Source organism: Chanos chanos, chromosome 10, assembly GCF_902362185.1.
Source record: "Chanos chanos chromosome 10, fChaCha1.1, whole genome shotgun sequence".
Lineage (NCBI taxonomy): Eukaryota > Metazoa > Chordata > Actinopteri > Gonorynchiformes > Chanidae > Chanos > Chanos chanos.
Genome location: NC_044504.1, coordinates 10661141 through 10678137, shown reverse-complemented (window position 1 = coordinate 10678137; position 16997 = coordinate 10661141). Strand labels below are relative to the sequence as shown.

At 38.6% G+C, this 16997-nt stretch overlaps 1 protein-coding gene across 1 annotated transcript; it reads left to right on the top strand.

Annotated features, from left to right (window-relative positions):
- Nucleotides 1–917: 917 nt before the first annotated feature.
- Nucleotides 918–16391, top strand: quoa (quattro a). The gene is given in 21 exon segments (XM_030786701.1): nt 918–1872; nt 2442–2612; nt 2737–2860; nt 3409–3496; nt 3587–3673; nt 4020–4136; nt 4851–4949; nt 5561–5712; nt 6118–6256; nt 7290–7379; nt 7835–8677; nt 8965–8984; nt 9878–10127; nt 10719–10808; nt 12402–12626; nt 13157–13324; nt 13698–13875; nt 14353–14494; nt 14647–14792; nt 15325–15566; nt 16329–16391. Coding segments are annotated over 21 exon segments (4389 nt in total).
- The last annotated feature ends 606 nt before the right edge of the window (nt 16392–16997 follow it).

Here is a 16997-nt window from a genome sequence, read left to right as displayed (position 1 = left end):
GAGTTACATATTTATAGTATTAGTGCTAACTCTTATTTTTAACATAATTGTATACAACATCATTTCCTGCAAGAGTTTCACAGGGGATCTTGTTTCTGTTTCTGTAAGATGATGTCATGGCACTAAAATAAATACGCCTTGAATGTAACAGAACTTTTCCCAGCCATTTAAATTTCTGTTGCGTCTACTTTAAATTTGTTGCCTTGTTTTCATTCATATGTTTATTTTTCTTGATATGCATGCATTTTTAATTAAAGATCAAAGCAATATGTTCCTCTCTTGTCAGGTGAACAAACAGCTCTGGGTCAGCCCCAACTATGACTTAGAATGCTGTGATTATCATAATTAATAGCAGATTGATTAAATGTAAGGAATGTAAGTCATGTTTGATCATTATAAACACTGATGATTTTTTTATTTATTTTTATTTTTTAATTCCTTTGAAGATTTCCTGATGTGGCAAGCAATTGTAACCGTGTAATTCATTGCCAGACTATCAGTAAGTCTTGTGAACTTTACTATTATTAATTATTCATAGTTAATGGGTGTCATTTCTTCTTTACTCAGGCTGCTTATCCCACTGTGGTGCTCTGCTATGAGGGCTGGGTTTTGTGTTTGAAGACGTGGTTATCTATCCGGCCCCATCAGCTTTCTCCCGTCTGGCCCAGGGAAAATTGACCTGCAGGTACCACTCTTTGTGTACTGGGTACCAGGTGGGTTGCGTACAGGTCCAGTGAAGAGGTAGAGGACACCTCTGTCTTCAAACCCCAGCATCTTTGTGGCTTTCCTGAGAGAGAGCTCTGTGATCTAAGGCATGGCAGAATACTTTGCTGCTGCCTCCTCTCTGCTGATCAGGGCATAGTGAAGTTTCCCTGAATGAGTGTTGACATCCCTGAGTGTCTGAAAAGCCACGAATTATGTCTTTTCCTCCTCCATTGCGTCCCTGGGAGTCTATTGCCACATCCTCTCATGGTCCTTCTGCCACCTCCCCATACTCTATCAAAACAAGGATCCTTCCTGCTAAAGATGGCATTGCTGTGTCTCTCTGTCTAGTGGATAGCCGCAACTGTAGGTCTGATCAAGAAGATCAGATGAGAACAGTGTCAAAATCTGACAATTTGGTGCCTCCTAACATGGTGCATACACATAACAACATATGCCCTGAAGGGGATTATGTAGAGTTTGCCAAGGACAAAGTAGTAACTGCACAAGATAGGACATGGAACCAACACAACTCTCATATTCTGAAGTCCAGTGGACCTACCTCCTCCTCACCTCCCCAACCTGGTCCATCCAGGAACCATACACCCTGTATACGTACTGTCAGGTTTGCAGAAGAGCCGTGTACACCTTGCATGAGTAGAAAGTTAGGACAGGAAACCAAAGAGTATGATCTGAAGTGCCGATATCGGGTGCCCCATATGGAAGTGCAGCAGAATTCCATGAACGTTCAAAGGGGCTGCACCTTAGGGGATCTTAAAGAACAAGATTCCTGTATTTGGGGTGTGGAATTAGAAAATGAGAGGCGTAGAATCCCTGGAAGTCCACCTTTCTGTTACCTCTCAGAAAAGTCTTGTAAGGGCCAACCTGTGAGTCAAGTCTTAAACGGAGAACATGGGGACACTCAAACAAAGCTGCAGATGCCTTTGCAAGATCCTTCAAGTTCAAATCAGGGAACAATTAATGCTCATATGCAAACAGAGAAGGGAATCTCTGAGAAATGCTGGGTTGTTGTCCAAAGAGATGATGCTAAAGATAACAAAGACAGCTGCCAAGGCATTATTCCGAGGTTATGTGTAATGCAAGGTAAAAAGACCACAGCTTTTGGACTTGTTTCCCCAAAGGTAGGGAGGCGAAGGCTCCCAAACCAAGGTGAGACCATGATTCTTTGTTTATTTTTCTTTCAACGTAGTGAGGTTAGAGGAAAATGTTGCCTTAGAAGAGATGTATTGAGGGGGTAGCTTGAAAAGTAATCTTGGATACCAAACACCTTGACTGTAATTACAAAGCAGTGAAAAACTAAAGAAAGCTTTAAGGTAATCAAAAGCATGAATTAGTACAAGAGGACATGTTACTTGTTGAGACTTGTTTGCAGACAAGTAGGGGTTGGCAGACAGTATTACATATTGTTAACTGGCAAAACTGTGAAAGTATGAAAGGAGTTCTAATAACTGACCTGAATTTCTTTTTTTATGTCTATTCGTTGTACTTGTAATATCAAATTGTGTGCTAATAAATTAAATTCTAATATGAATTAGCATTTAATGATTAATGATAATTAATCAATTAATTAAACAGATAGTGTCTCTATTCATCACCTGTACTTTTCATTCAGATGACATATTGAAGGTATTAATGTTCATTTAAAAAGGAGAGAGTGTGCAGAAGACATTACTAGAGGGTTAAATTATGAGTTTGAGTGTTTTTGTGTTTTCTCTTAGAATATGATCCACAGGTTAGGAGACAGCCCTCTTCTCCCATGACTGGACAACAATCAGATATCCAGGTGGAGCAGGCAAACTACACTGACACCACAAAGCCTGGGGTTCCATCCCTACCGCAGTCGAAATCAAGCATTCATTTAATTCAATTAAGGATTGCTTGTCTTCCAGGTAAATGCCTTTAGAAGATGACTGGCTAAACTAAAAAAGGAGAATACTGTTTGAGACTTTTATGGTTCTACAATAAGGTGATATGTCAAGTCTCTCCATGTTGTCACCATCCATCTTCCCCTAGGTAGCAGGGACAGAGCTGGTAGAGCCATGGTGGAGCTTTATGGAGACAATGAGGCCTGGAGCTCCTCTCTGGTGTCTAGCCTGGAGCTCTCTAAGCTGTTGCTGTACTTCTATTCTATTATAAGGTGCAGGACACCAGTAGGGACTTATACCTATTTTACACCTAATTACAAAGTCAAACTGAGCTGCACCCATAAGTACAGTGAAAAGACTTGATACACATAACATCATAGGCAGACTTTAGTTTGGTGGCCAAAACGTAGAAAAAAGCTATTAAAACTGTGTTTTTGCTTAGGTTCATTGTCACTAATTTTTTTCTGTTACCTATTTCTAAAAGTTTCCAATCTCACAATGTCTTCAGCTTCCTCATCCCACCACTGTCTACACATTTTAGACAGTTTAATAATTCTACACTGTAGCATTTGAGTTAATCCAAGTGAAAATCCATTGCAAAATAAATGAAGTAAATGACTGAAAATAAGGGTGTTGCTCTAACATTTGTACTGTATGGTAAAATCTTCTATTTATGGTATTTCCTGTCCAACACTGGACAATTCTGCGCTCTAGTTTCTATAACTGTTTAGGTCTACAACCATATTTCTTAATTATGTTACAAAATAAGTGAGATTAACAGTGATGCTGAATTAATAACGATGACCTTCTATTCACCCAGGAAGGAAGAGCTCGGAATGACTCTGGTTCTTGACGCACAAAAGAAGCCACCTCATCCAGAGTTCTACAAAGCTCTGTTAATGTTGCATGTGAGTGTTACAACCATGTATACATTTACTGAATATTCAAAATCTGCTGAACTTTTAATATTTTTAAATAAATTATTTGTTTTAACACAGGAGCAGTGCCCCCATTCAATCCATGGTGTTCTTATACTGATGAATAAGGAGACCAGCTACAGTCCAGAGAAATGTCCTGGACTGATGGTCAGTGACTCTTCCTAATCTGTTCAGCCTAGAAAAACAGAAGAGAAGATCCTAAGCTTTGTGCAGTAATATGAATGTTATTTATTAGCTTCCGAAGTCTCTTGTACTTCGGTTGTAATTGTTGGTGCATAAATGTGTATTATTTGTTTGTTTGTTTCTTTGTTTGTTTAAAGCAAACTCCTGAGTTTTTGAAAATAGATGATTTTACATTTTCATAGTGATCTGACTGTCCAGGGATGTTACCTACAGAAATAGGTTATATATACTGATGCACAAATGAGTTTTATGGTGGCATTTTATCTTTTTAAGGACGATACCTTTGCACTGAGTATGCTGTTTTATTCAGGTGGATATTGTAACCTCACTGAGAACCCTTCATAGGACAGTGGAAGGCAGTCAGTTGACCTCTGCACTGGGTGGCACCTTTCCATACAGTCACAGTCACTGGATAGAAATTCATCAGGTGTGTGTCTGTCAATTTATCCTTGGGTATAAGACTGACAGTAATACAGTACTGCTTTAGTGAATAACTATTGCAATGACAATTAGACAAAATGAGTTGAGTGCAGAGAGCATAATAAAGAACAGGGTGTAGTTTATTCAAGGCCTCTGGCCTATGAAGACAGAAACACAAATTCACACAAACTGTTGTTGGCTATTAATGCCTTGTTATTCACCAATTGGTTGATATGTTGTCAGCACTGACATTATCATGATTTATAAATTGCATGTGAGGAGAAATAAAAGATTCTTTTATTGACTCATTTTTAAAATTCACATTATTACTATTGTAACAAATGTGCTAACAGAGCTAAGATTAAATAATATGTTTTAAGTTATCAAGATTTTTGTAATGCCAACTCTAAGAGCTCAACATGATAGCAGACATTTTAGTACACCATTTAAAGTATAATATAATACAAAGTATACAGTCAGTGTATACAAGTTCTTAGAAGGTACTTCAGTGTGATTATGCATAAATGGGATAATTGAATAAAATCTATAATCTGGTCCCATCCATAAGCCAATTACATATAGTAAAGGTAAGTAAATATACAGTATTGAACTGATTTTTGAGCAGTTCCAAATAATAAACTCATAAAGCAGAGAGAATTTATTGTTTGATCATTTTAAACGTGTGGGGGATGAGTGAATCAACTCAGTGTTATGTCAACAGAAACTCCACCCATTTGTGTTGGACCTGCAGGATGCATCAAATCTGGTCCTTGGTGCCATCAGGAGGTTAGAAGGTGTCCATAAAATTGACACCGTCCAGGTAATAATTTTAATGTAATATAATAATCTCCAGTTCCCAGACCACACAAATGAATGACTGCCACATTTCTACTGCATTTCCATATATGACTCATCAGTCATAGCTTTTGATGGATGAACCCTTGAAGTCCAAAACCTACAGAGGCAAATAGTTCTATTTAAAGTTTTACTGCACAAAAACATTGCCATCCACTCATAAAAGAAATTCAGCATAAGGAATTCAGTGGCTTCCACTGACTCACAACACATCCACTGCTCAGATAGCGCTGGATTGATCACTATATAAAGGATGTAAGCAAGTAGCAAGAAGAAGCAGGATACTCCAAAGTCTATAAGCTTAATATTAAGGCACTCATCATGAACAGGAGAAAGGGGAGACAGCTGTAGATGGTAGTAACACAGGGACACACATGCTAATATGCTGCAAGGTGACGGACTGTTTTGAGTGTGATTTGCCCTCATATTTGAGCAATAGTATATTTATCTAATATTAGTTTAATCCATTTTAAAACTTTTCAGAAGTGAAGTGTTTTAAGGGGAAGAGTGGTAAACCACTCATCTAAAAGAACCTTTAACCAGTAAAAATAGAGGTCTTGCCCTTTTTTAATGTAGGATGTGCAGCAGTGCATCAAAGACCAGAAAACTCTAATGAGTGAAGTGCTCAAAGACACACAGTTGGTTGCATTGCAAAGGGAAGGTGGAGCCAAACTGGCCAAGCTCAGGAGGGAGAGTGATTTGGAGTATCCACACTGTGCGAACAGTCGGTAAGCCTAATGACTACATAGAAAATCTTCTATACTTGCACTGTTAGTTTAGTGTTTCAGCTTTTAAAGTATATAACGTGATTTCTTGTGCTGCAGTCACCGTGTGAAAATTTATTAAATTGCATTGAAAAGAGGGTTCTGTTCAAAATTATGCTCCCAAACAGTGTATATTAAAAGAATCTACAGATTTAAAAATCATTTGATTTGTTACTTGGCAAGTAATATTAGACAGTAGCTGAAAAATGTTACATCTCATAACAATAGAGGTAAAATGAACTTGCTATCTTTTAGTTTATGATACTATGAATTAGTACGTCTCTGAGTAGTAGGGTTCTGAGTTGTTCAAGCTTTGTGCTTTCATGGGTTTTTTTTTTTAATGATATAACTCCAGTCCCTTTCTTACAGTGACTGTGTGGACACTGTGACAGGTCTGTATCACCAGCTGGAAGAACAGGTTCATGTTTTGGTGAGGAAGTTCAATGTGTCTCTTGAGCACCTTGATTTCCTACTCAAGCTAAGGGAAATGGAAACTCAGTGTTCAAAGGTACAGTTATAAACATCAGTTCAGAGCTATTTGCCGGTGTAATAGTCTCTTGCAATCTACTGGTACCATTCCAGTCAATGACACAGAACTTATTAATGCCTTACTAACATTTTAATGGCTGATTAAATCATATTATCCCAACAGTAAATCATTAGATCATTCTTAAATCTTATGGCTGTCGTGAACCATTGTAGAACATATCTGCTGCTCCTTACATGAGTATGGGGGTGATCATTTTTCAGCCCCATCATTCATTTTTTGACAGAAGAGAGTAAGATGGATGTAGGAATGGATTTTTACTTGGCTGTGGAAAATCTGAACAAATTAAGTTTTAAAGATCAGTAGGGTAGTGGTTGTTAAACAGTATTTTGTCATTAACTATTCCAGATTGCCCTCTGGTGGCCAGCTGGTTTTGATCTTTAAAAAGGTTTTCAGAGGTTTTCAATCTATCAGAAACTACTTTAACAAAAGAGGAAATTTAGTAATTTAATGAATTTATACATTCAACATACATTTTTACATCACTGTTATAAAGAGGTGATGGAATGATTAATTTCACGCTTACAAACCTCTGCATATATATATATATATATATGTGTGTGTGTGTGTGTGTGTGTGTGTGTGTGTGTGTGTGTGTACACACCCTCTTTTTTCAGATAAAAAAGTGGTTAGATGCTGAGAGGGAGAGACATCTGTTGGAGGCAGAGTCTCTGAAGGACTCCAGAGAAGGCATCCAAGAGATTCTCCAGAGTTTCAATACTTTTCTCTCTGAAGTGAATGTAAGCTGTAACTTTTTTTTCCTTATGGCTAATACCCCACAGAAAGCAAAACTGTTTTGTTATGAAATATTTTGGAGAAATTTCTATAAATCACAGATAAGTCCTGCCAACATCACAGTTTTCAAAATTTAAAATTCTAAGGCACTGGCTTTCAATAACTTCCTCAGGGCACCCTTGAACTGTAGGGGCCCCTAAGGAACAAATTGAGCACTGCTGATCTATGTTGCCAAATTGTCTTTTTCTCATCAAATCAGGAGAAAAAGCATCAAGCTGTAATGTTGATGACAGAGGCAGAGAAACTTCAGGGACCATCTTGTCCTGAGACTGAAGTGTTCCGCCCCATGGTATCCACATTTAAATCCAACCTAGCAGACATCTTTTCACACGCAGAGCTCTGCTGCAGTGAATTTGGGACTATGGTCAATTTGCTCAACTTCTGCCAACAGGTTAATTTTTACATTCATGTTCAATATTTTTTTTCTTCTACAAGGGAAGAACCAAATGAGTATTTCGAGCCTTCTGAAGCTACAAAAAACACAAATGACATGTTTTTGTTTTTGTTTTGCATTCTCTTGTATTTCAGCTTATATCACTTAACACCCGGGTTGAGATTATAAAACATTTGTTCCATATTAGATGTAGTGAAAACAAAACAAAACAAAGAGTGCAATTCTGCTTGTAGGGTAAAGGAAGGGCACTAAAGTTGCAAGTGTACTGCAGTTTAACCAATTAATTTAATGAGGGTGGTAGTGTTTGTGGAAGAATATTGTTGAAATGTCGTCTTTATTGAATGTGTCAGGCTATTGAACTGGCCAGCAACTGCAGGGCATACCTGGGGCAGGAGCAATTTCATGGTTATCCTGAAGAACAGAACTGGACCTCTCTCAAGGAGTTTTATGAGCAACTAGGCAACTTTTCATCAGAACATTTCCAGGAGGTGAAAGCTCATGCGTGTAGCCTTGGGTGCTCCAGGGTACTGCAGGTGTGGAACGAAGCCTGGCTGAACTGCCAGGATGTCAGGAAGCAACTTGAAGAAAGACTCCAAGAGCTAGACCAAGCCCAAAGAATAATTTTACCCCCAGATGAATCTTGTGATCCAAATGAATTGAACTCACCAGAAACTGATCATATGGCAGTGGATAGATTATCAAAGTTATCCCAGACAGACCCAGAGAGCACTGACCAATCTGAGGATGATTACTGCAGACCGACAGGCAGCTCTCTGGCTTGTTTCCACATTAGTTTCAGGCAAAATGACAGAAGTCCCAAAGGATCTGGAGTTGTAAACAAAAAGGGCAAAAGGATGCTAAGGAAAGAGACTGATCAGGGAAAAGCCACCAATACTGGCTTGAGTTCTGTGGCCTGTGATTGGTTACCCCAGCAGCACAGGTTACATGAACATGTGGGCCAGGGTTCCAGTGCAGTATCTGGATGTTCTGAGCCCCAGGTCCTGACACCTTCCGGCCCCCTTGGGTATCCCTGCCAGATCGCACAAGACTCTCAGTACATCCAGACCTTGCAGCATGCTGGTCTCTGTTCTGAGAACTCATCCTGTATTGAAAGAGAATCCAGGCATACTTTGGAGTTGCCAGCATCACCCATGTGGACATCTGACAGAGCAAAGTTCGAGTTCAACCCTGAAGTGAGAAACTGCAACATTACGTAGGTTACTCCGTAAAATATCTAAAACCGGTGTTTTCCAAATCTGTCCTTGAGTAACCTTTCAGTTTCATGTTTCCTCTTCTTAATCCTTCCTGTTTTATAAGGGTGTGATGATCAGTAAATAGCATGAATTGGGTGATTGCTTGAGCTTGAATCAGGTAAATATGAAATGTTTAAGTGTATGAATGTGTGTCACAGGGGGTGTCTCAGTGAAGACTTGCATTTATGTTTTATTTCCTCTGTTTCTCTCCTTCTCTTTTCTAAAAGCTAGCAGTGATATCAGACAGGTAACAATAACGATAAAAATACAGGAAACATGTAACAGAATCCCAAACATGTAACAGAATTTCTGGAATAAGTTCTGGAGCTTTATTAGGGAGACTCCTTGTTTTGCATGTTTGTGATGTTGATGTTCTATTTCTGTCCAGTTTGTCAGAGAATATATATATATATATCATATTTATATATGATTATCATTATATATATCATATCATATATATATATATATATATATATATATACACGCACACAAATATCACTGTTAACCTTTTATATTTCTTAGTGCATCAGCATGAAATGAATGTGCTTAGCTGTGAGCATGTGAGAACTGAAGTTTTGCATGTTTATAAATTTCCAAGAAACCACATCTTCTTTTCTTTTTCTGTCTTTCTCTCCATTTTTCTGTTGCTTTAGAATGTCTGATTATTACCCTTAGTCTCTTGTAAGTAGCCCCTTCACATAGCAACCACCTCACTCAAAGTGCGTGGGTCTTGTACTCAATTCCTCTGATAAATATGAAGCCAGTCTCTGTATTTGTTCACAGTATAGCATAGTATAGCACAGCGTCATTAGCTGTAATGCGTTTCAAGATATGCGTAGCACAATACCCACAGCTATGTAGGCATCTGACCATCACTGAATGCCAGTGAACAGTTAGAGTACGGGTGGCCTTGACTGGCCAGGCGAGCGTAGCCAGTTTGTTTCTTATGGGTCAGCAGCTGCAGTCTGCAAGTGTGATGCAGCTGAAAATTAGGTCACGAATTTCAGATGTAACCAGTACCTTCACAAGATGTGCCACATGGGGCCCAAGAAACCACTTGGTAATGTTATCTGCAGTTACATTTATCATCTCATTAAACGTCACCAAAGAGGTTCACTGTTGTTGAATTGGCTTTGGTAGGAAACTACATAGGATCATGGAGGAGCTGCTGTCAACAGAACTGGAGTATGTGCATTCTCTCAGCTACACCATTACTCACTACCTCCCCCTCCTGGCACAGCCCAGCGTACCACAGGAACTGCGTGGTCAGCGAGGCCAAGTCTTCAGCAACCTTGAGAAAATACATGAATTCCATTGCCATTATTTCCTAAAAGAGCTTGAGGCATGCCGAACAGAACCTCTGAGGGTTGGCTGCTGCTTCCTTCGTCATGTGAGTAGCTAAATTCATCCTCCTCCTTCATTATAAAATCAGTAAAATTACAGAGTCTATATGGTCCAGACTTTCAACATTATGAAAAAAGCGTATCCTCAGATCTTTATGTATAGTGTTCTTTCATGGCAAGACAGGGGAATGCAGCAACCCAGTGGTTCTGTGAATCCTTAAACTTCATCTTGTGAAGTGTCTTGAATATCTCTATAGTGGCAGAGTAAGATCACTAGTGTATAGTGAAACTGTGTAAGTACAAACAGTTCTATTTCAATTTGAGGACTGTACTATGAGTCCAAGTACATATAGATCTGTGTGTACCTATGCTACTCTTATTACTGCAGATATTAGTATTGTAAGTGCACAGGTTTTAGTGGCAGAAGTAAAGGCATTAAACTCTTAGAAGGGTTAGTTGTGAGAACAGAAGAGATTATGCCCTCTAGCTTCTGGGGTTGGACTGAGCAAGTGCAAAAATCTATTACACAGTGAGTGCAGTGAACTTCCAGGGTTACTTATTTAAGTAAGTAAGAAGTTATGTAAGAAGTGTTCGGGTAACTTTATGTGAAGTTTTGGATTCTTTCATTTGGGTCGCAGAGGGAAAGCTTCGGGCTGTATGCACTCTACACTCAAAACAAACCCCAGTCTGATGCACTGGTTCTCACCCATGGTCGTGAATTCTTCAAGGTGAGCCACATTTCAGTTATTGTATAGGTATTCAGTATATGTTATTCATTATATGTATATTATATGCATATGTATATGCTGGAGTGATGTAATCCTCTCACACTGACATCAGCAGAAGTAGGAAAACATCAAGCCTGTGATAAACAAATGGCAGAGCCAGCAGATGTTACAATGATAATGTTTTTGAAATGTCCAGCGGGGAGGCAATGGTAGAGATGGGTGTTTTTAAGTGAAACTAAGATACCAAACGCAATATTCATATACTGGTTTTTTTGGTCCAGTTTTGATATCTAGTCAACCACATGTCTTCTATCGTAAAAGTGAACAGAGAGCCCTGTAATACTTAAAAAAAAACACACACACCAGAGTGTAGCATAATGCACCGCAGCTTTTCACACACCTTTACAAAACAATGGGCCTCATTCACCAACTGTTCTTAAGAAGAAATTTGTTCTTGAAACCCACTTATGCAGTTTTCACAAAGATTCTGACATTCACCAATGTTTTCTTATTTGGGATTTGTTCTTAGGTAAGAACAGAATCTATGCACTCAAGAGAACACTAACGCACATTTGAGTGCTGACATGTTTGTGCAACATAATTGTTTATTGCATTTTCTTCAATTCTACAGTTGTGTAATATTATAGGATTTAAATTACAATAATATTTTTATCATTTATAATATTTGTAATAATTATTTTCATTATTTTACAAAGCATTATGGTCTTTTAAAATAAATAAACACTACACTAACACTTCATGTAACACTCTAGAATGTAGTGCATATTTATTTACACTTTTGTACAATGAACAAAAAGAGCAATATGAGAATATAACCGTTGCTGTAGACTGTGATAAGTGCGCAGTAGTTTTACATACACTACTTATGGGTTATCCCATCTGAAACCAGACAGGTCATAAAGCAGGTGTGTGAGAATCAGTCAGTTTTACTTTTACATATGGATAAGTATTAAAATACCTGGACAGAGCAGACGCAGCTGTTGTAGCCTTCGCTCCTGTCTGCTACTGTACGCGCATTGCATTGAACCATTAAGGCAGGAGCAGAAGTGATGGCTCAGGCTGCTTGTTGGTTGTTAGAAAAGAACTTGGAATTGTGAGGAAAAAAAAGTCGGAATTGCGAGAAATAAAGTCGGAATTGTGAGAAATAAAATCGGAATTCCGAGAAATAAAGTTGCAATTGGGCTTCCATAGATTTCTGTGTGTGCACACAGCCCTGCAGTCTTATGCCCTTTAATGGGGATTGGCGGGGGCGTTTACCTTTGCTAATGTGGAACAACTGGCACGCGCTTTCAATTTATGATGACAAAGGGATTCATCATTATAAGAACAAAGATGCGAACAATTCTGCGGTTCCTGAATCTGGCTTAGACTTTTTCTTAGGACCTTTCTCAAGAACAAATTAAAGAAAAAACTTACGAAGATATTGATGAATTAGGCCCATTGTTTGCAACATTGCCACCAAGGCAGTGTGTGGCATATCAAAATGTTTTTATTTAGCATAGTGATAATTCAGTAGAACCACTGGAAGTTATGTGGTGTTACATACAAGCCCTTCTTATCTTTTGAGAACAGAGGAAGCAACTGGAATTGGGGGATAGCATGGACCTCTTCTCATATCTGCTGAAACCAGTTCAGAGGGTCAGTCAGTACAGTCTATTGCTGCAGGACATATTTGAGGAGTGTGGCCCCAACCACGACCGTGAGAGAGAAGAGATCCAGGGAGCCATTCAGGTGGTTCGATTCCAACTTCGTCATGGCAATGATTTGCTCACCATGGACGCCATCAAGGAATGCAATGTAAGAGAAATGTGGCAAGAACAGAGGGACAAAATCATGCAGAGATGGACTTCCTCTCCAACTTTGCCTACTGCATAACCATTGTGTTTACCTCATTTATCTTTCACCATTTTCAATGACATAGGTTGTAACAGCAAATATTCAGTCTTTGTTTAGCAGCATAAGGCACATATGACCAAACTCACAGGTATTAAGAGCCCAAGCAAGGACAGGAAAACAAAAGCTGAAATTTTAAACTGACTAAGTTGAGCATAAAGTAGAATTACAGGTAGTGTGTGCTGCAAGGGAAGAATGATAGGAGAAAGGGAGGAACATGTTTTTTTCACTAATCCTTTGACTATTCCTGTAACCTATAATCAACAATGACACCCCATACACTGAAACATGTAGAAAAGGAAAATCAAGCAAGGAAACGCTGTGGTTAAATTGTAAAAAAAAAAAAAGAGAGAGAAAGAAAAAAAGAAAAGAAAAAGAAAAACATTTTCCATGCATTTAATCACATTTTTGGTTTTCAATTTTCTCTTTCGAAGGTTAACCTGAAGGAGCAAGGTCAGCTAATTCGCCAGGATGAGTTTTCTGTGTTTTTCCGGAAGAAGAAATCTCTTCGTCGTGCATTTTTGTTTCAGGATCTTATTCTTCTCAGCAAGACCAAAAAAACAGACCATGGAGATGTCTATGTCTACAAACAGTCATTCAAGGTTTGTTTACCAGACGTTCAGCTTTGGCTCCACAATGATGCACTTTAAACATTTTTAGGACTACTAAAGATTCTCAAAGCAGCTGCTCACAGGCATACGTTTAAATACAGATCAGATTAGAAAACACAACTCAAACAATTAAAAGAGCAGTAGTAAAACAATAGTAAAAATAGAATAAAATAAAATAAAACGAAACACAATAACAGAACAGATGAACTTCTTGTCCTTTCATGGCATCTGTAATATATGGAAACTCATGACAACACACAGAACCTTACAGTCTCCTCTGATGGATTTCCGCAGGATGATTAAGATGTGTCGAGTATGGAGCCTGCTTTTGGTTTAATGTGTTAATATTGGGTTTCGGATGCAGACATGTGACATTGGCATGACGCATAGCTCTGGAGAAAGTGGGCTATGCTTTGAGATCTGGGTCCACCGCAGGAAGACCCAGGACACGTACATTCTACAGGCTGAAACAAAGGAGATTAAAGAGGCCTGGACCAGGGATCTGGAGCACATCCTGTGGGAGCAAGCTGTTCGTAGTAGAGGTCAGTGTCCTCTACCACAGTAAAAAAGAAAGACAGAGTAACATGCATGATCATTTTGGCAGCTGTGCCTCAGTCTCTGATACATCTGACGTTACGTGCACTAAATGTTAACCTCTCTAAGATTTCTCTCATACATGCAATGTTTTCTCCGAGCTAATGCAGTGCATACCAGAGTTACCAGATATTTGTGGCAGATCCCATTTTTTAACGTTTAAATGCATGTGTAAACATGTAACTTCTAACATAGACATATCACTCTACAAGGGTTCTGTTTGCATTAAAAGGTGTATTTGTGAAAGAACACTAATTTAAATTGATCACTGTAAATTGCATTCTGTCTCTTTCCCCAAAGATTCGTTTTTTTATACACTGTTTTGGTGATGTACTCGGTTCGTTTCTTGAAACCACTGAATACCCCCTGTTCTGCTCTCATTTTCTGCTTTCAGTTGAAGTTTTTTTTTTTTAAATCTGTTGCAGAGCTGAGAATGCAGGAAAGGGTGTTCATGGGTATCCTGAGTAAACCCTTCATGGATATTCAGCCAAGTGAAGCAGCTATTTCTAACAGGGCTATCATATGTGGTCTTCCAGGAATAGGTGATGTGTAACCTATTTAATTTAAGCTATCATGGGTGATTCCAGCTTTAGTTTACTACCTCTGAAACAGCTACATGTTATTGGATTGCTGTGCCACTGACTGCTCTTTCACTGCAACCCCGCAGAAGGGAAGGCATCACTCATTTCAAAAAGAGAATGCATGTTGCCAAGGCCCAGCTCCTTTGGCTCTGGAAGCAGTTCCTCAAACTCAGGCAGCCACTTGTCATCCTCATCTGGTCATGGCTCTCTGCCACCTGCTGTTGTCCCTGGAAGCCAACCTAATGGAGGGGGTTACAGGAAGTACTCATGCCAGGGAATTCTGGGTGATCACCAAAAACAACACCTGCATCTTTTATGTATGTGTAAATGTGTGTGTGTGTGTGTGTGTGTGTGTGTGTGCACTAAACAAAAACATGCTGCAGTTCTAAATCACTTGATTAAGAAAAGCTAGCAGTCTGCATATTGTTTGTGCTAAGAAGTTCTTATTTTAATCTCAAACATAAATTAAAAACACCTGCATTCAAGAAGCTTTTTAACTCCAATCTGGGCGTTCCAAATTGGGGTTAAAAAAAACTTCTTGAATAATGTTTTCAGTTTATATGTGAAATTAAAATGTTTTTTTTTATTTGTTTAGACAAAAGTGGTTAAAATATCATAAATAAATAAAAAGAAAGAAAGAAACACCACTTACATGAAGACTTGTCCACTTGTCCAGGCTGGACAAATCAAAATTAAGAAATGATTCTTCCTGTAATTATGATAGTAATTTATTTAACTAAAAAATAAAATTTTACATTACTCAAGTCTCATCTTTTGGTAAGTCATATTTGCCCCTCTTCTCCTCTTTAACTGCAGTGGACAGCACAGCATCATCAGTGGAGAACATGACTATGTTCACCAGACTTGCAGATCAAAGGTGCCTCTCTGCAACAGAGGCAAATCTGGACTGCTCCTCACCAGTCTTCTCCCTCTGCTCTGATACTCGTGTTCTTCCAACGTCCACAGTCGAAATACAACAGAATGACACACTGGCTGTGTCCAGGAGGAAACCCTCCATAATACCTCATCCATGCTTTTCCTCTCAGAGTCCACAACAGGTCAGGTGAAATCATTTATCATGTGCAGTACAGTACACTGTAAAGTTGTTGTATGTAGGGTAATGTGCTGCTCATTTCAGTAAAAAAAAAACCCCGCAGTGTATACACTTACCACTGAATCTACAATAAACAAGGTTGGTGGACCTTGAATCCCCAATTTCTCTATTGCGAGAAGTACTTTAATTACGAGAGGAGCATTGTGGTGTCTTTGTGCATTTAAAATTTAAAGTCAGTATCACAACAACTTTCCTTTTTTACCTACTTTACTAAAACTCAATGTCAGCAAATAAAGTGCATCCTTACAGTTGTATCTTTCAATATTAATGCTTTTGCTTTCTATTTTTCTGTAGGTCAGGGAGATAAAGAAGACAACAGATGTTTGATTTGTGAGTTGAGTTGCATCCTTCAGTGCAGTTCATAAGTGTTTATATGAATCATATATTTTCCAAAAAAAACCAACAAAAAAACGGTAGATCATTTTGTTTTAAAAATAAATTACACCAGTTAAACAGATCCGTCCTGCAAAATATTATGAATTAATTTCCTCTCATTGCACGGTGGGTATTCCAGAAAGCAGGTTTATTGAAAACTCAGAGTTAGTTAACTCAGAGCAAGTAGTAAACCTTCTAATAGAAGAGCTCTGTGGCTTTTTTTTTTGCTAGGAGAGTGAAGCTATTGGGCTCTTCTATTAGGAGGTTTACTACTTACTCTGAGTTAACTAACTGAGTTTTCACTAAACCCACTTTCTGGAATATCCCCCAGGTCTTCAGGCGATTCTGTGGAGCTGAATCTGTTGGCCAATGCGGGAAGGACAATGCAGCATGAAGAAACTGAGAAAATGGATTCTGCTGATAAAAAAAAAAGATGTAAATTGGAAGAAATTGCTGAGTGACATCTACTTTGACAAGTTTCAGGTGGCCCGTCTGAGTCCAGTCTTTTTGTACTGTTCTATCTTTAACCAAACCATGACAGAGTGTCATGCTCAATACAGCAAGGAAGAACAAAATTTGTATGGGCCCTGATTTGGTAAAGATGCTGCTAAGCCTTTCCTTTGGAGTCTTCATTTATGTCTTATTCCATAGATTGGACTTAAACATTTCTGTCCATAACCATGGGAACATGTTTACATGAACTGAATGATCATCCATGGATTGATTTCAGCAATCTCTGTGGGGAATTCTCTGATGTGCTGTTCCTCCACTCTGACACACAGATTTTAATGGGCTTAATCTACTATTCTCAACACTAACCTTTTTTTTCTGCATAAAGTGGTCAACCTGTTTTTGTTGTTGGTGTCGGTGTTGTTGTTGTTAATAGTATTATTGTTGATGTTGTTGTTGTTGGTGGTGGTGTTCATTAATATTACCATACCAGAAAAGTGTGTACTGAGGGTTGAAGGTTAATGTCTGCTGACCAGGAACTGGAATGACT